This window comes from Plecotus auritus (genome assembly GCF_963455305.1).
Source record: "Plecotus auritus genome assembly, chromosome: 4".
NCBI lineage: Eukaryota > Metazoa > Chordata > Mammalia > Chiroptera > Vespertilionidae > Plecotus > Plecotus auritus.
Genome location: NC_137775.1, coordinates 190,828,912 through 190,847,415, shown reverse-complemented (window position 1 = coordinate 190,847,415; position 18,504 = coordinate 190,828,912). Strand labels below are relative to the sequence as shown.

The window sequence follows — 18,504 nt, the reverse complement described above, 5'->3', positions numbered from 1 at the left end:
CTAAGAACGGCCTCCCACGTGCAACCGACCATGAGCCTGTTTTCCTCCAACATATTTAGAATGTAAGTGTCAATCTCCCATAGCACACACGTGACCTTCCTGCCAATGACGGGTACACAAGTGAGGTCACCCATTGCACACATTCTCTCCCCTTGAGACTCTCCACATGCAGACCCTGCAGCAGGGGTGGCTACGCACCTGCACACGCTCCCGCCTGCGCCTGCACACGCTCCCGCCTGCTCCTGCACACGCTCCCCTGCACATGCTCCCACCTGCACACGCTCCCGCCTGCACCTGCACACGCTCCCGCCCGCACCTGCTCCCGCCTGCACCTGCTCCCGCCTGCACCTGCACATGCTCCCGCCTGCACCTGCACACGCTCCCGCCCGCACCTGCTCCCGCCTGCACCTACTCCCGCCTGCACCTGCACATGCTCCCTCCTGCACCTGCACATGATCCCTCCTGCACCTGCACATGCTCCTACCTGCACAGGCTCCCGCCTGCACCTGCACATGCTCCTGCCTGCACCTGCACATGCTCCCGCCTGCACATGCTCCCGCCCGCACCTGCACATGCTCCCACCTGCACCTGCACATGCTCCTGCCTGCACCTGCACATGCTCCCGCCTGCACCTGCACATGCTCCCTCCTGCACCTGCACAGGCTCCCTCCTGCACCTGCACATGCTCCTACCTGCACAGGCTCCCACCTGCACCTGCACATGCTCCCACCTGCACCTGCACATGCTCCTGCCTGCACCTGCACATGCTCCCGCCTGCACAGGCTCCCGCCTGCACAGGCTCCCGCCTGCACCTGCACACGCTCCTACCTGCACATGCTCCCACCTGCACCTGCACACGCTCCCACCCGCACCTGCACACGCTCCTGCCTGCACCTGCACACGCTCCTACCTGCACATGCTCCTGCCTGCACCTGCACATGCTCCCGCCTGCACAGGCTCCCGCCTGCACCTGCACACGCTCCCGCCTGCACCTGCACACGCTCCCGCCTGCACAGGCTCCCACCTGCACCTGCACATGCTCCCACCTGCACCTGCACATGCTCCCACCTGCACCTGCACATGCTCCCGCCTGCACCTGCACATGCTCCCGCCTGCACCTGTACATGCTCCCGCCTGCACCTGCACATGCTCCCACCTGCACCTGCACATGCTCCCACCTGCACCTGCACATGCTCCTACCTGCAGAGGCTCCCGCCTGCACCTGCACACGCTCCTACCTGCACATGCTCCCACCTGCACCTGCACATGCTCCCGCCCACACCTGCACACGCTCCTGCCTGCACATGCACACGCTCCTACCTGCACATGCTCCCACCTGCACCTGCACATGCTCCCACCTGCACCTGCACATGCTCCCACCTGCACCTGCACATGCTCCTACCTGCAGAGGCTCCCGCCTGCACCTGCACACGCTCCTACCTGCACATGCTCCCACCTGCACCTGCACATGCTCCCGCCCACACCTGCACACGCTCCTGCCTGCACCTGCACACGCTCCTACCTGCACATGCTCCCACCTGCACCTGCACATGCTCCTGCCTGCACCTGCACACGCTCCTACCTACACACGCTCCCACCTGCACACGCTCCCGCCTGCACACGCTCCCACCTGCACACGCTCCCGCCTGCACCTGCACATGCTCCCGCCTGCACAGGCTCCCGCCTCACCGCAACCTTCTCCCGCACAGGTGCACAGGATGCAGAGTGCAGGCTGGAACCGGCCTGTGTCCCAGCCTGCACAGCGCCACCTGCTGGCCACCGCTCCCTCTGCTCCCAGGCACCAGGCACAGAGCTGCCTGCAGGGAGGCCCAGCAGCCGTGCCCTCCTCCTGGCGAGCCGGGTGCTGCCCTGGGTGTGAGGAAGGTAAGGCAGCGCCTGCATCACGAGCACGCTGGGAAGGTGGACTTGGGTGAGACGACATATATAAGGTCTCCACACGGTGCCCAAAACACAGCAGGAATGGGGTCATTGCTGGGGTCGCGCCTTCACGTTATACCTTTACTTTAATACTAGTGGCCCGGTGCGCGGATTTGTGCAGTGGAAGGAAACTAATTAGAAGAAACATTTTAATATCGCTATTCGCCCTTTCTCTATAATAGAAGTGTCAACCAAATTCACGATTGACAATGACAGATCGAAACACACGCGTGCGATTGGAGCCAGCGAGAGCTTTATATGTACCATGCATGTGTGAGTTAACTTAGCCTTTTATAGAACAAACTTGCTTAATTAGAGCTGCTTTCTGACGTAGCTAAACCTGTTCCAGCCCAGTGAAGCACCCCAACTTCTCTTTCAGGTAACTGTCAGCAACACAGCAGTAAATATCAACATGAAGCAGATTATTACTGTAGATCACGCAGGGAGAACAAAGGGTAAAATATTTAACTGCAGCAGTGTTTTACTGTATTCTGTGCAGTGAGAAAACCTGAAGTCATTTTCAAGGTCCACGATTTCTTACTTCTTTTCAGTCGGGTCAAGTTTCTAAGCTTTCTAAATCTCCATTTTCCGGCTAACGAAAAGAAAGTAGGATTCCACCGAGTCTCCTATCTGCCTCCTCCAGGACTTCTGTGAGGATCAAATGAGAGGAGGCAGGAAAACACTTCCCAGACATTTGGTTAAAGTGTACAATGTTTGCACCTGGCTATGAAGAAACGGCAAGGAGGCTAGTCGCTAGGGAGAGGAAGCCGGGTGTTGCTACGTGACGTCATTACCTGATGGAGGGAAGGACACTTAGCGTATTAGCCTTTTATATAGAGAGATATATTTTTATTGATTTCAGAGAGAAGGGAGAGAGAGACAGAAACATCAATGATGAGAGAGAATCACTGACCGACTGCCTGCTGCACGCCCCACACGGGGGACCGAGCCTGCAACCCGGCCTGTGCCCTGACCGGGAACGAGGTCTGTGACCTGGCTCTGGGGCCGGGTTCAGGGGACTTTTCAGCCACAGAAACGCTCTAGGGCTGGGAAAATCTTTACACGGAGCAGACCTTCTCTCCCCTGCGATGGGCCCGCATCCAGAGCAGGGAGGGGGGGTCTGCAGGGGTGGTTCTCAAAGTGGGGTTCACCTAGGGACCTGCTGAACTTCAAATTCTCAGGCCTCTGACACCACTCATTTTCCTCACCAAGAGCTTTCTGAAAAGTGCTTGCAGAAATAACACGCACTAGTGACCAAACACGGGAACACAGGCAGTGAGCCGGCACCACACAGACACGACACGGCTAACATGTTTCAGGCGACCGGAAGACCGTGACGTTATCCCTCCTGTGCGACCGGAGTAAGTACATACCGAGTCTTTCATTCCAGCTGATAAGAAAAGCCTTTTAACATGTGCAAACGTTGCCCTGGCCAGTGTGGCTCAGTGGTTGAGTGTCGGCCTATGAACCTGGAGGTCACGGTTTGATCCCCGGTCAGGGCACATGCCGGGTTCGATTCCGGTCAAGGACACGTACCTCAGCTGCAGGCTCCTCCCCGGCCTGGGCCCTGGTTGGGGCACGTGCAGGAGGCAATCCATCAATGCGTCTGTCTCACATCGATGCTCCTCTCTGTCTCTCCCTCTCTCTCCCTAAAAACCAATGGGAAAATATCCTCGGGGAAGGATTGAATGAATGAATGAATGAATGAATAAATAAATAAATAAATAAATGAAATTGTGATCAGCACGCGTAGGGCTGTGAGGACTAAAGGCACAGCCGCCATCGCCCGCCTCCCGTAGCGAAAGCTGGGAGGTGCCTCCCCTTCGCGCAAGAGAGCGCGCAGCTGTTCACCCCAACACTCTCCCTGCGGAGCCCACAGCCGCGCAGGCTCCGAGCTCCCGCAGGAGCGGCCAGGGGAGAGGACTGGCCAGTTCATTGAAAGAGCAATGTTTTCTCTGACGCATCTCCTCGGGCGAGGGAAGCAGAAGACACATAAGCGACCTCAGACTAAACAGGGGTGGGCAAACTTTTTGACTCGAGGGCCACAATGGGTTCTTAAACTGGACCAGAGGGCCGGAACAAAAGCATGGATGGAGTGTTTGTGTGAACTAATATAAATTCAAAGTAAAGGAGCGGAGGGGAGAGCAAGAGAACCCTCCGCTCTTTCGGCTCCGCGGGCCGGATAGAACAGCCGAACGGGCCGGATCCGGCCCGCGGGCCGTAGTTTGCCCACGGCTGGACTAAGACGTTGTCGCTCAGCAAAGCAAACCCCCCATGAAAGGAAGAGACCGCTGCCACATGGGAGAACATATCCGCCGGTGACACATCTGTAAGGGCTAAGACCCGAAGTTTACGAAGAGCTCATACCACTCAACGCTAAACCCAAACCACCCCACTAGAAAAGGCCCGAGGACCCGAACCGACCGTTCCCCAAAGAGGACAGACAGATGGCCAAGAGACATAGGAAAAGATGCTCACGGTCACGGAACATCAGAGCGACGCTCATCAAAACCACAATGAGACATCCCCTCACACCTGCCAGAATGGCCACCATCAACACTTCATGAAGCAAGGGACCCCTGCCGGCGAGGACGCGGAGGAACGGGAGCCCACCCTCGTGCGTTGTTGGGGGAACGCCAATGGGTGCAGCTGCCGTGGAAAACAGTGGGGGCGTTTCCTTAAAAGATAAAAAATGGACCTGCCTTATGACCCAGCGATCCCACTTCTGGGAATTTATCTGAAAAAAACCCAAAACGCGGATGGGGAAGAATGTCTGCAGCCCTGGGTCCACGGCAGGGCTGTTTGCAATAGCCAGGCCGTGAGGCAGCCACGTGCCACCGGGAGGCGAGGGATGGAGAGGCTGGTGCTGTGCGCACGGAGTACCCCCCGGCCATAAAAAGGAGGAAACCTGACCATTGGCGACAGTGCGGCTGCACCTGGAGGGCGCTGTGCTCAGTGAAGTCAGGCCGTCAGAGAAAGCAAGTACCTGTGACCTCACGTACACGTGGAATCTAGAAACAATACACGCACACAAACCAAATGGGAACGGCTCACAGATGCAGAGAACAGAATCATGGGCCGGGTGGGGGAGAAGGGGGGGCTGAGTGAGGGGTGAAGGGACCAAGAAGCACACCTGGGAAGTCCCACCCCAGTCACGGGAGGCGAGTACAGCACAGGACACAGCCAGTAAGACTGGGACACTCCGCCCGGGCCAGGCGGGCAGGGGATAGCGAGGGCGCCCTTTGTAAAGTGTGTGACCGTCTAGCCCGGGGTGGGCAAACTTTTTGACTCGAGGGCCACCATGGGCTCTTAAACTGGACCGGAGGGCCGGAACAAAAGCATGGATGGAGTGTTTGTGTGAACTAATATAAATTCAAAGTAAAGGAGCGGAGGGGAGAGCAAGAGAACCGGATAGAACAGCCGAATCCGGCCTGCGGGCCGTAGTTTGCCCAAGGCTGGTCTAGCCACTAAGCTGTCACCCGAAACAACACATAATTTTAAAAATGCAGGCGAAAGCCCGGCCGGCGTGGCTCAGGGGTCGAGCGTCGACCTATGAACCAGGAGGTCATAGTTCGATTCCCGGTCAGGGCACATGCCTGGGTTGTGGGATTGATCCCCAGGAGGGGGTGTGCAGGAGCCAGCCGATCCATGATTCTCTCTCAGCATGGGTGTTCCTCTCTCTCTCTCCCTCCCTTCCTCTCTGAAATCAATAAACACATATTTAAAAAAAAAAAGAATAAAAACGCATATAAAAACTTCAGATGCCCCTTAAAGTCACAGGACAATTTAAAAAACCGTGACGTCCTTTACAAAACAAGAGCACGCTCCCCTACCTTTTCCGATGCCTTGTCTTGTGCGGGCGGCCCCGCCCCGGGCAGGGACGGAGGAGGGGGGGCTCGGCGCTTCTTCATGTCGGACTTGACGGACACCCCCGAGATGTTGCTCAGCGACAGGGATGGACCCAGCGTGATGGAGCGGGAATTCACGGACGGGGAGTTTGGCGTCGTCAGGGAGCCCTGTCGGGGAGACAGACGGACACCCCATCAGTTCTAACGCCTTCTCCCCGCGAGAGCTCAGACGGAGAGCCCGCGCCCTCTCATCGCCGCCACCATCTGCTCGTGTCGTCGCTCTAAACGGACAAAACCATGTGACGTGAGGCCCGACGCTCACAGCAAACACACAGCGAGGGCAGCCGCCGGGAAGTACACCGAGGACGTGCGCACAGAGCCCCCCCACGCCGCTCCCCCCCATACCCACAGGTTCGGGCAGTAAGTCCACATCAGGGGTCCTCAGACTTTTTAAACAGGGGGCCAGTTCACTGTCCCTCAGACCGTTGGAGGGCCGGACTATAGTTTTAAAAAAAAACTATGAACAAATTCCTATGCGCACTGCGGGCCCGGGACGCGTCGGCTGCTAAGCAGGACAGGCAGCGGCCCCCGGCGGGCCGGATCCATGTCCTCGGCGGGCCGCATGTGGCCCGTGGGCCGGAGTTTGAGGACCCCTGGTCCACATGGTCAGCCAAGGAGGCAGAACCGGCCTCCGCCTTGTCATCGCTCTGTTCTTTTTAACCTCCAGGGACGTCCTCCCTGTCGTTACTGTCCAATCCTCTCCGGGTGCCACTCAGCACCCACTGCTGCTGTCCCTCCTGAGCGTGGGTCTCCCTGTTGCCCCCGAAGGACTCACGGCTCCCAGGATCACCCGGCTCCCGGGATTCGCGGCAGGAAGCGCCGCCGTGTGGGCCTTTGCCGAAGGCCGCCGTTTACCGGGGTGACTCCTGCGCTGTAATTACAGACCCGCCGTCTGTCATGGGGCAGCAAACGGCCCGGCCTCGCTGCGGCCTCGAGGTGAAAGGGAATCCCGGGTCCTTGTCGCCCCAGATGGAGGGTCACGTGTTGAGAAACTGAAAGTCATCTGTGGGCTATTTCTGGGGTGCCACCAGCAGAGGGGACATCCCAGCCACACAGGGTGTACTTTTAAAAATATGTATGTTTTTACTGATTTGAGAGAGAGGAAGGGTGAGAGAGAGATAGGAACATCCATGAGGAGAGAGAACCATGGATCGGCTGCCCCCTGCACGCCCCCCACTGGGGATGGAGCCTGCAACCCGGGCCTGTGCCCCGACCGGGAATCGAACTCTGTGGCCTCCGGGTTCACAGGTCGACACACCCACGGAGCCAGGCCGGCCGGCGCCGCGGTTTGATTTGGATTCCCTAATATCTCCGTCGTGTCCTTTATAAGGACCCCGCCCTTCCATGGAAACGGGTTTTGGGGGCGGGGGGCCCTCCTCGGATTCCCGAGGCCAGAGAGAAGGAGCGGGTAACGGGGCTGAGGCGTGCGCCCCTCTTAGGCGCCAGCCGGGAGCTCGCTGCTCTGCGAACGAACACAGAACGGGCTGCCCCAAACCGGGGAAGCTACACGGCCTTCACGAAAAGCAGGATCGTGGGTGACACGATGCTACAGGGGGCCGCGGCCCCGAGCGTACCGCGTTGGCGAGAAACCACGCGGGGCCGTGCCCCAAGTGAAAGGCACCTGCTTTCAACCCCCCCCACCCCCCCCACCCCCCCCACCCCCGCGCTCCTCATCTCACACGTTTGAACAGAAGACGCTGGGAAAGGTACCGGCTGTACTTTAAAAGATTCTCGCCCAAATGGGTTTAGGATGAAAGTTGGTTCAGCATCACAGACAGGTGGCTGGGCCCCGGGACAGACTTTTCTGCTCTCCCCAGGAGCGCGCTGCAGACAACAAATGCCAGGCTGTGCTCGTGAAGACACTGCCCCCTTGTGGCGGAACTGGCTCAACACACCTTCTGGTTCCGGAGCATCCACGTGGGACGGGATTCCATTTTATTTTTTAAATTTTTAAACATGGTTGACAATGTTACAGATGTCTCCCGTTTCCTCCCTTTCTTCCTCCCTCCACCCAGCCCCAGCCCCACGCCAGGCCTTCCCCACACTGGGCCTGCGTCCCTGCGTCCCTGCGTCCCTGCGTCCCTGCGTCCATGTTCTTCAGCGAGTCTCTTCCTAGGACAGGATTCTTTTTTTTTTTCTTTTTTTTTTTTAAATATATTTTATTGATTTTTTACAGAGAGGAAGGGAGAGGGATAGAGAGTAAGAAACATCGATGAGAGAGAAACATCGACCAGCTGCCTCCTGCACACCTCCCACTGGGGATGTGCCCGCAACCAAGGTACATGCCCTTGACCGGAATCGAACCTGGGACCCTTCAGTCCGCAGGCCGACGCTCTATCCACTGAGCCAAACTGGTTAAGGCTGGGACAGGATTCTTAAGCGGCAAATTGCACAGAAGTACTGGGTCTCTGACAAGCAGGGGGCGGGGGCAGCTGAAATTATGGGGTTTGCTTTACCGCTGCGTTTTGTTGCTTTTTAAAATATATTTTTATTGACGTCAGAGAGGAAGGGAGAGGGGGAGAGAGAGAAACATGAATGATGAGTCATTAATCGGCGGCCTCCTGCACACCCCCTACTGGGGATGGATCCCACAGCCCCGGCATGTGGCCTGACTGGGAATCGAACCGTGACCACCTGTTCAGAGGTCGACGCTCCGCCCCGGAGTCACACCAGCCGGGCTTCACAGCTTCGTTTTTAATGACTTTTCCCCAAAGCATCACTTTACTGGTAGGTGTCCCCATACACGGCAGGACTCCTGCAGGCGGGGCCGGGCCCAGGGCGGGCACACGTCGGCCTGGATTAGTGACCAGGATTTGGAAACCCGTTCAGAACGGTGAGACGCCAAGGCTGTGATGACAATACCTCTGTCAGCGGCTTCACGGGGCACATGGAAAAGTCCCACGGCATCGCAGGAGGCTCACGCGGACTCACTTTAGATGGGTCAAATTCCCAGAATGTGGCTTTCTTATTTACCTTTGTTGTGAGAGCCTTTTATCATTTTATTTTGTATGACCCATCGGGTTGACTGGCCAGGACAAAGGCATCCAGGACAGTTTACTGTCCATCGGAAGCACGTGAACTATGCTGGTTTATTCCCTTTTTCTTCTGAATTTATGGGGTGGCGCTGTCAACAAAAGTACACACATCTCCCCACACACCACCTGTGCCCGGGGGGGGGGGGGTTCACCACCCAAGCCGAGTCTCACATCCACGTACGCTGGATCCGTCGCACGGATAGAATTTGGCTTTTTAAAACCAAGAATTTGGCCGAAACCGGTTTGGCTCAGTGGATAGAGCATCGGCCTGCGGACTGAAAGGTCCCGGGTTCGATTCCGGTCAAGGGCATGTACCTTGGTTGCGGGCACATCCCCAGTCGGGGGTGTGCAGGAGGCAGCTGATCGATGTTTCTCTCTCATCGATGTTTCTAGCTCTCTATTCCTCTCCCTTCCTCTCTGTAAAAAAGCAGTAAAATATAAAAAAAAAACACCTAACTTAGACCTTTATGCCTCCTACCACATTTCATGTTCAGAGGCGGTAACAGAACTCCAGGCATGAAAACACGCTGAGGAGAAGGACGCTGGGCACAGGCTGGCACGGAAATGTGAACCCAAGCATGATGCAACATTTCTTACTGTCGCAGAAGCCGTTTTCAAGACGTGACAGTAAGAATCAAACTTTCATCAGATCCATTTCCAAGGTCCATATTTATAAGATGCCGTGGATTCTCTTCTGTCCGGTTTTTAAAATGAAGAAGAACCTTTTTATATGCCAGCGTGGAAGTGGGGGCTCGGGGAGTGTTTGAGATGCTCTGAGGGTGTAGACGCGGAGTTCAGGAACAGCTCGATCCAGGTGGGGACAGGCCAGCGTGTCTCCAAGACCGCCAGCTCCTCCTCCTCCGGGAGGAGGCGACTCCAGGGAGCGTCACTTCAGCCACCAGCAGGGGTCCGGCCGCGCGGAGGCCGCAGGAAACTAACACCCCAGCTGCCACTGGGGCCGGGCGACCCAGCCAGAGCCGAACGCAGCCCCGCGCTTCTACCAAGACCCAGAGCAGAACGGGAGCCCCCCTGCCCCCGGTCAATTTCACCCTCCGGAAGGCCGCACAGAGCCCGCGCCGCTCTGCCCGCTGAGCAGGGCGTGCCCGCCGGGGCCAGTACTCACGTGGGAGCCCCTGCCCGGCGCCAGCTTCGCGGAGTCCTCGTCGCTGTCCGCCCCCGACAGCCGGCCCTGCTCCACCTGCGGCAGAAGCACAGCCACGTCACGTCACCTCGGGGAGAGCGGGCGCTCACGCCGGCGCCGTCCTCAGCCGACGCCAGGCCCAGGCCAGCGCGGCCGCACTCCCAGGCTCATCATCTACACCGACAGCTGTCACCGCGGCCGCCCCTCGGCCGAGCCTGAAAGCTGCTCTCGGGCTCGGTGCTCCGGACGCCACGGTTTTGAAACCACAGCTCATGGCGGTGACCGCGTCTCTATTTATCTTTTTTTTTTTTTTAAATATATTTTTATTGATTTCAGAGAGGAAGGGAGGGAGAGAGAAACATCCATGATGAGAGAGAATCACGGATCGGCTGCCTCCTGCACGCCCCACACTGGGGATCAAGCCCGCAACCCGGGCATGTGTCCTGACCGGGAATAGAACCCTGACCTCCTGGTTCATAGGTCGAAGCTCAACCCCTGCGCCATGCGGGCGGGGGGCTCAGCATCTTCAGCTCAGAGAACAGGCCATGTTCGGCCAGGAAGGGGCCGAGCTGGGAGTTGGCTCAGAACCCAGCAGTCAGTCCTAACCGGTGTGGCTCAGTGGATAGAGCGTCGGCCTGAGGACTCAATGGTCCCAGGTTTGATTCCGGTCAAGGGCATGGACCTTGGCTGCGGGCACATCCCCCGTAGGGGGTGTGCAGGAGGGAGCTGATGGATGTTTCTCTCTCATCGATGTTTCTAACTCTCTATCCCTCTCCCTTCCTCTCTGTAAAAAAATCAATAAAATATATTTTTTAAAAAAAATTAACCTGAGGGAGAGATCCACGTGAAAGAGGAGGTGCATGAGGAAGGAAAACTTCCCTGGCTGGTGTGGCTCAGTGAACAGAGTGTCAGCCTGCGGACGGAAGGGTCCCGGGTTCGATTCCGGTCAAGGGCACGTGCCCAGGTTGCGGGCTTGACCCTCAGTAGGGGGCGTGCAGGAGGCAGCTGATCCATGATTCTCTCTTGTCATTGATGTTTCTATCTCTCTCTCTGAAATCAATAAAAATATATTTTTTAAAAAAAAGGAAGAAAGGAAAACGACTTCTGGCCGGTCCGAGAGAGAGGAGAGGAAGGATGGGCAGGAAGGAGTCCCTGGCTCCGGACAGGCTTTGTCGTCCGTGGCATCTGTACCATGGCGCACCCTTTCCGGCCGCGGTCAGAGCCCAGTCACTCTCAGGCTTACACAAAAGCATCTCCAGGCGTTTCACTGCCTTCGTGGGCAGCTTCTGCCACTGGCTTACCCGTGGGGACCCGGGCGGTTTCACCTGCACTCGGCTGTGCGTGCCCCACTCCCTCCTCCACCCCCATCCGAGCAGCCTGCCTGCACCCGGCCCCGGGCCCTGGGCACTGGGCAGGCACGGGCTCGGGGCCACGGTCTGCTGGCGAATAAACCCCATCGCCCCAGAACCGCTTCGGGTTTGCGTGTGGAAGAGAAACCCGTCACTGGGGTGCATTCGGACGAGCCCCCTTGGACCGAGGAACTGCTACTCCTGCGTGTTTGGGAACCGCCCAGGGCAGCTCGAGGGCGAGCATCTCGGAAAGCACGCTGGCAGGAGGCACGGGCCCGGTGCGTCTCACCCCTCACCTTGCCGTTGCTTCTTTTATTCACTTTGAAGAACCCGAGGAATTTTTTCTTCTCCTTATCCGTCTCGTCGTTGCCCAGGGAGGACGTCCTAAAGGATTCTGGGAGGAAAGGAAAGTATTTTTCAGCATAAACACTTTGCGTTCAAAGTCTCAGCAAACACATCCTCTCCTCCTAAACGTTCATTTCGTTCTTATCCGAGTAGAACCGCCCCCGACCCCCCGAGCCTGCAGCTCGGCCACGAAACAGGCCTCGGCCTCGGTGGGGTGGGGTGTTTCCTCTGGCCGTGCTCATCCCCCATTTCCTCCTGGGCTCCGCCTGCATGCTTTCCCCTCCTGGGACCTTCTCTAGGGGCCCATGGCTTCTCTCTCTCTCTCTCTCTCTCTCTCTCGAGCTTGAAATCCTCAATCTTTTCCCTTCATCAGGATTTTTTTAAAAAATAACTATTTTAGCCCAACAGGCATGGCTCAGTGGTTGAGTGTCAACCTATGAACCAGGGAGTCAGGGTTCGATTCCCGGCCAGGTCACATGCCCGGGTTGCAGGCTCGATCCCCACGGTGGGGGCATGCAGGAGGCAGCCGATCCATGATTCTCTCCCATCATTGATATTTCTCTCTCTCTCTCCCTCTCCCTTCCTCTCTGAAATCAAAAAAATATATATTAAAAAATAACTATTTTATTATTTGGGGGGTGTTCATTCATTTCTTTTATTTTTCAATTGCGGCTGATATTCAGCCTTAGGCCTGTATTCGTTCCAGGTGTGTGGCACAGCGGTTAGACAGCCAAGAGCTGTACAGCGTGGTCCCCGATATTCCCTGCACCCGCCTGGCCGCCTGCGCAGTTAGTACAGAATCCTTGACCATGTCCCGGGGCTGGGAGCCACTGGGAGTCAGAATGGGCTGGAATGGAAGCTCCCGTGGGCCCGACGGGGACACCGCAGCCCTGGCCTGTCAGCAGGTGGCAGCCTCGCCCAGGGCTGTGGCTCTCAGAACGAGGAGGGACCCGCACGTCCGCACGCCTGGGACTTGGACCCAGTCCTGACCCCTGAATCGGAAGCTCCGGGGGTGGGCCCAGCGCCCTGCACGCAACACGCCCCACCCTCGGGGACGCTCGAGGTGTGAGGGAGCATTCGAGGACCAGCGGGGAGCAGGCTACCAGCACCGAGGGGTGGTGTTCTCAGAGCCTCAGTCTGCTCATCGGCAGAATGGGGTGAACGGGGTGCTGCCCGCCCACCGGTGAGCACGGCTGCTGACACCATCGCTCCCTGGTTTCCCCTCACCCCCCAGGCCGCTCAGGTCTCAGCCGTCAGCGCATCCCGTCTCTCTCCGAGGCCCACGGAGACGGCAGGAGGAGGAAAACCTTGGTGTCCCTGGCGGACACGACTTCCCCACGGCCCTGCCCAAGCCCGACGCCCGACCCCCGACGCCAGGCCCTGGTGGGACCCCTGGCTGTTCGCAGTCCGCCCCCGACAGCAGCAGCTCCTCTTGCTGACGGACTGTGACGCTCCAGCCAGAGACCAGACCCGAGGCGGAGCGGCAGCCACAGGCACCATCCCCCCAACAGTGCAAAGCCAGGCCTGGCCGGTGGCTCCGTGGTCGGAGCGCTGTCCCGAAACACCCAGGTTGTGGGCTCGATCCCCGGTCAGGGCACATGCATGAACCAACCGATGAATGCGTCAATAAGTGAACCATGACACGGATGTTTCTCTCTCAAAACCGATTGGAAAGAAACCGAGAAACACAAGCATACACGTCTGTAAACTCATTCTGCACGTGCGGAGGCTCGGGGTTTAGTCACACGTGCCAGGGCTCTCGGCAGGTGCAGGCGGCTTGTCATGCACGTCCACTCAGCAGCCACGTGTGCGTGTGGCGTTCACGGCTGATCACATGAAAGCCCTCCCCCGGCGCAGGGCTATCCGGGGAAAATACCCTGTTCGACAGAGGACACGTCCGGCAGCCACGGGAAGCATCCGTGTGTGTGTGTGTGTGCGTGTGTGTGCGCGCACGTGGACACCCCGCCTGCGTCCAGACAGGCTGTGCGTGACAGGGAAATGGCAGGTGCCCAACAGGTGAGCGTGGAGAGCCTGTTCCTGACACCCAGGCTAGAGTGCCACCCATCAAGCCACAGGCTTCGGGACACTGCCGAGGGGTCGAGCCTCGGTCCTCGCCGGGGACAGGGACGGGGCGGCCGGCGCCCACGCTGCGTGTTCTCACTTTCACTTGTGTTTCCAGAAATGAGATCTGGTGTTAAACACTAACAAACGTGCGCAGGAATTCTCGTAAACTATAAAAACTCACTGGGATGGTAACCAACTCCGTGTGTGTGTGTGTGTGTGTGTGTGTGTGTGCGCGTGCGCGCGCATGTGTGTGTGCATGTGTGCGTGTGTGTGTGTGTGCAATCCAAAGGCTTCATTAAAATCCCAATACATATGCATGTGTATATGTCTATGTCATGTGTGCATGTATATCTAAATATACACTTATGTGTGCATATATATATAATTGATAAGAAATCAGTGTCAGAATAAGTGCAAAATCTGATTACTCATTTTTATATTTACGACGGCAAAGGGTAAACATCACAAACCACAGTGCCCTAAACTCTGCAGCAGGCAGGATGGATCTCAAGGACGGTGAGCACATGTGAGTGCAGGTAACCACAGGTAAGTGCAAGCAAGAGCAGGTATGCACAGGCAAGCACAGGAATGCACAGCTATAGGCAAGCACAGGCGAGTACAGGAAGGCAAAGTACAGGCAGATATAGGTGAGCAAAGGTAAGTATAGGTAAGTACAGGTGAGCACAGGTAAGTACAGGTAAGTACAGATGAGCACAGGTAAGTACAGGTGAGCACAGGTAAGTACAAGTGAGCACAGGTAAGTATAGGTAAGTACAGGTGAGCACAGGTAAGTACAAGTGAGCACAGGTAAGTATAGGTAAGTACAGGTGAACACAGGTAAGTACAGGTAAGCACAGGTGAGCACAGGTAAATACAGGTGAGCACAGGTAAGTACAAGTGAGCACAGGTAAGTATAGGTAAGTACAGGTAAGTACAGGTAAATACAGGTAAGTACAGGTGAGCACAGGTAAGTACAGGTGAGTACAGGTAAGTACAGGTGAGCACAGGTGAGTACAGGTAAATACAGGTGAGCACAGGTAAGTACAGGTAAGTACAGGTGAGCACAGGTGAGCACAGGTAAGTACAGGTGAGCACAGGTAAGTACAGGTGAGCACAGGTAAGTACAGGTGAGTACAGGTAAGTACAGGTGAGCACAGGTGAGTACAGGTAAGTACAGGTGAGCACAGGTGCGTGCAGGTGAGCACAGAGAAGAAGGAACGGGCCTCACGGGCGGGCTGGGTCTGCCCTGGAATTCCTCCTGAAGCCCGTTTTCCACAGCGGCTTCCTGGGCTTCTCACAGTCAGAACGCACAGCAATCCCCACAGGACATTCTTTTCTCAGCCAACCGGGGAGCTGGGAAACCAGCCACAGCCTCGCCTTAGCCAGCAAGCTCCCCGGGGAGCCACCCGGGCCGAGGCCCCGTCACTCCGTGCACGTCCCCCCCCATGCAGGTGCAGCCCGGGGCGGGGCTCACTGACCTCGGCAGCGCAGGGAGGGCTCCGACTGCGTTTTGGTCAGAAGAACTGGAAAGGCGAGGAGAGAGTGAGGGCGAGCCGGGGCGCTCGTCAGCTTCGGGGGGCTGTCTGTCCGTCAGCCTTGGTGAGGGGGCTGTCAGCCTGGGGGGCTGTCTGTGCGTCAGCCTGGGGGGGGGGTGTCTGTGCGTCAGCCTGGGGGGCTGTCTGTCCGTCAGCCTGGGGGGCTGTCTGTCCGTCAGCCTGGGGGGGCTGTCTGTCCGTCAGCCTGGGGGGGCTGTCTGTCCGTCAGCCTGGGGGGGCTGTCTGTCCGTCAGCCTGGGGGGGGTGTCTGTCCGTCAGCCTGGGGGGGGGTGTCTGTCCGTCAGCCTGGGGGGCTGTCTGTCCGTCAGCCTGGGGGGGTGTCTGTCCGTCAGCCTGGGGGGCTGTCTGTCCGTCAGCCTGGGGGGCTGTCTGTCGGTCAGCCTGGGGGGCTGTCTGTCCGTCAGCCTGGGGGGCTGTCTGTCCGTCAGCCTGGGGAGAGCTGTCTGTCAGCCTGGGGGGAGCTGTCTGTCAGCCTGGGGGGGGCTGTCTGTCAGCCTGGGGGGAGCTGTCTGTCAGCCTGGGGGGGGGCTGTCTGTCCGTCAGCCTGGGGAGAGCTGTCTGTCAGCCTGGGGGGAGCTGTCTGTCAGCCTGGGGGGGGGGGCTGTCTGTCCGTCCGTCAGCAGAGGCCCAGTGTGGAGCGGGCTGCACCGGCCTGGAGCCCCGGAGCGCAGAGCAGGTGGCAGCGGTCTCCTGCCGATGCCAGGCCGGGCCTCCAGGAGAAAGCCCTGCCCAGGGGGCTGCCCGGCCTTGGCCGCCTCGGCTCAGCTGGGCTGGGAGGGCGGGAGCCAGAGAGGGGCCAGGAGAGGGCGCCGCATGGACGGCCTCCGGAATGTTCTCCCTCCTTCCCAACTGTCGGCTATCGACCGGGGGCGGGCTCAGGGCAGGGGTGATCCAGTGTCTGGGCCCGCACAGCACACGCACCGTCTGGTCCAGAGGACGGGGTGTCGGCCATGGGGCTGGAGCGCCCGCCCCAGGCGAGGTGCCGCCCCCTTAGTCTCCTGCTGGGACCCCAGGAGGGAGGCCCCGGGGGTGCCATGCAGTGGAGAGGAGCCCCGGGGGCGTGGGCAGCTGTTTCAGCCACGGAGGGACCACACGTGAGCAGCCAGGTGGCCACCAGGCGTCCTCCCCGGGGCCCAGCAGAGCGGACGGGGGTCCCTGCTGAGCTCGGCCCGCTGGACGCCAGGGCCCGCTGGGCTGGCTCCCGAGCGGGAGGCGGTTTCCCGTGACCGTTCCCTGGTCAGAGGTCCGCGTCTTTCAAGACGGACCCGGTGGCCAGCGGCCAGAGCGCCGGCCCACAGACAGAGGGGCCCGGGTCGATTCCGGTCGAGGGCACGCACCTTGGTTACCAGCTCGATCCCTGGCGCTGGCCGGGTGCGTGTGGGAGGCAACCAGTCGATGCGTCTCACACCCACGTCTCTCTCTGTCTCTCCCTGCCCTTCCTCTCTACGAGGGGGAGCATCCTGGGTGGGGATGAACCACCACAGAGGCGCACCTGCCGCGGCCACAGACCGGGACCCGTCGGTGAGGCCTTCTGTCCCGCTCGCGTCACCGCGAGACACTGTGTGTGCGCTTCCCGCTCCCAGCCTCACGGGAACCCGTCCGAGTGGGCGCTACAGCCACACAGACACGCCGCTATGCCGGGCCGGGCGCAGACACGAGGGTCGTCTGTGGGAGCTGAAGAAGGTGCCGGCCCACACACAGGAGCCACGGCTCTCCGAGGGAGAGACTTCACGGAGGAAAACCAGTCTCTGCATCGTGTGCTCGGTGGGCTGAACCCCTTTCCTGAGCGTCCAGGGAGACCCAGGTTCCAGAGCCTCGGCGGGGGGAGGGGGGCTGGTGCCACCAGGAGCACCGATGTCACCAACGTAATTGTTGTGATTAAAAATGATTTTTTATGGCAAGAATTTTTTTTATAAAAGTTGTAGATAGACATGAAAACCTTGAATAGGTCCATATTTTAAAAGCCCACCATGTCCAATGCTTGTGGAATCAATAAAAAGGCAGCAAATATCCAGTGAGGGTCTATGAAATCCATTTTAAGACTTCTAAGGTCAAAGAATATTAAATTCAGGGGGGGCGGTGTTCTGTCTGTTTAAACGGTCAGCCTCCGTGTCCTTCGGGGACAACGGCTCACACCACCTGCCACGCGCCCGTGGCTCACACTGCGACCTCAGGCCATGTGGCACGTTCCCACGAGGACTGGGCTGTCCCAGCATCGACGACGGCCAGGCGCCGTGGGTTGCCTCCAGGGGCCGGCGGTGGCGGTGGCGTGGGCAGGGCTGGGGAGCCGCGCAGGGCATGGCTGTCACTGGCTTCAGAGTGACGTTTGAGAATCGGGAGCCATTAAAGGCCACGGAAAGCCAGTCCACGTGGCGACGGTTTGTGTGTGGGTTCTGGGTGGTTCTTTGAGAGGGGAGGCCCCGACGTGCTTGCCTTCCCCCCCCCTCATCTCACGGAAGCTCCCAGAGAAGGGGTGACGGCGGGCTCGGGGCGGGGCCCAGAGGCAGCGGGACCACCAGGGAGCGACAGCACGTTCCGCCTGCTGCCTGCCCGCCCGCCCCCTCTGGTCCGGACAGCATCCGAGCGGCCTGCGAATGCGCGCGCCCGTCCAGCCGGGGCTGCGGGGCGTCGACCTGCGCGCTCGGAGTAGGGGCCCTGCTCCAGCGTGTTCCCGCGTGTCCCGTGTTCCCACATGTTCCCGCGTGCTCCCATGTGTTCCGTGTTCCCACATGTTCCCGCGTGCTCCCTCGTGTCCCCACGTGTTCCGTGTTCCCACATGTTCCCGCGTGCTCCCTCGTGTCCCCACGTGTTCCGTGTTCCCACATGTTCCCGCGTGCTCCCTCGTGTCCCCACGTGTTCCGTGTTCCTTCATGTTCCCGGGTGTCCCCCACGTGTCCCCGTGTCCCCGCGGCAGGCCTCACCTCTCTGGTTGTCCCAGGCGTAGAGCTCCCTGAGGCCCAGCTCGCTGAGCGACTTGGACAGCTCCAGCTGCTCGCCCGCCACGTTGTCCCTGAGGAGCACCACGTGCTCGGGGCGCACGTCGCACTTGGCGCAGATGACGGGCAGGAGGCTGTGCAGCGGCACCTCGGGGCTCACGCGCACCACGGCCTTCTGGGTCCGCAGGTAGTTCACCACCAGGCGCACCGATTTCTGGGGACACACACACAC

General features: G+C 59.0%; 1 protein-coding gene across 9 annotated transcripts in view; it reads right to left on the bottom strand.

The window, feature by feature from the left end:
* COBL (cordon-bleu WH2 repeat protein) overlaps positions 1–18,504 on the bottom strand; it is a 114,452-nt gene that overhangs the window by 42,829 nt on the left and 53,119 nt on the right. For 6 of the 9 annotated variants that reach the window (XM_080666980.1, XM_080666974.1, XM_080666979.1 and 3 more), the window contains exons 4-8: positions 18,258–18,486; positions 15,259–15,303; positions 11,668–11,765; positions 10,005–10,079; positions 5,772–5,954 (exon numbers count right to left, since the gene is read on the bottom strand). In XM_080666980.1, coding sequence (XP_080523106.1) covers positions 5,772–5,954; positions 10,005–10,079; positions 11,668–11,765; positions 15,259–15,303; positions 18,258–18,486 — 630 coding nt within the window. The remainder of the gene's footprint in view (positions 1–5,771; positions 5,955–10,004; positions 10,080–11,667; positions 11,766–15,258; positions 15,304–18,257; positions 18,487–18,504) is intronic. The other 3 variants (XM_080666975.1, XM_080666982.1, XM_080666978.1) reach the window with 1 other exon arrangement.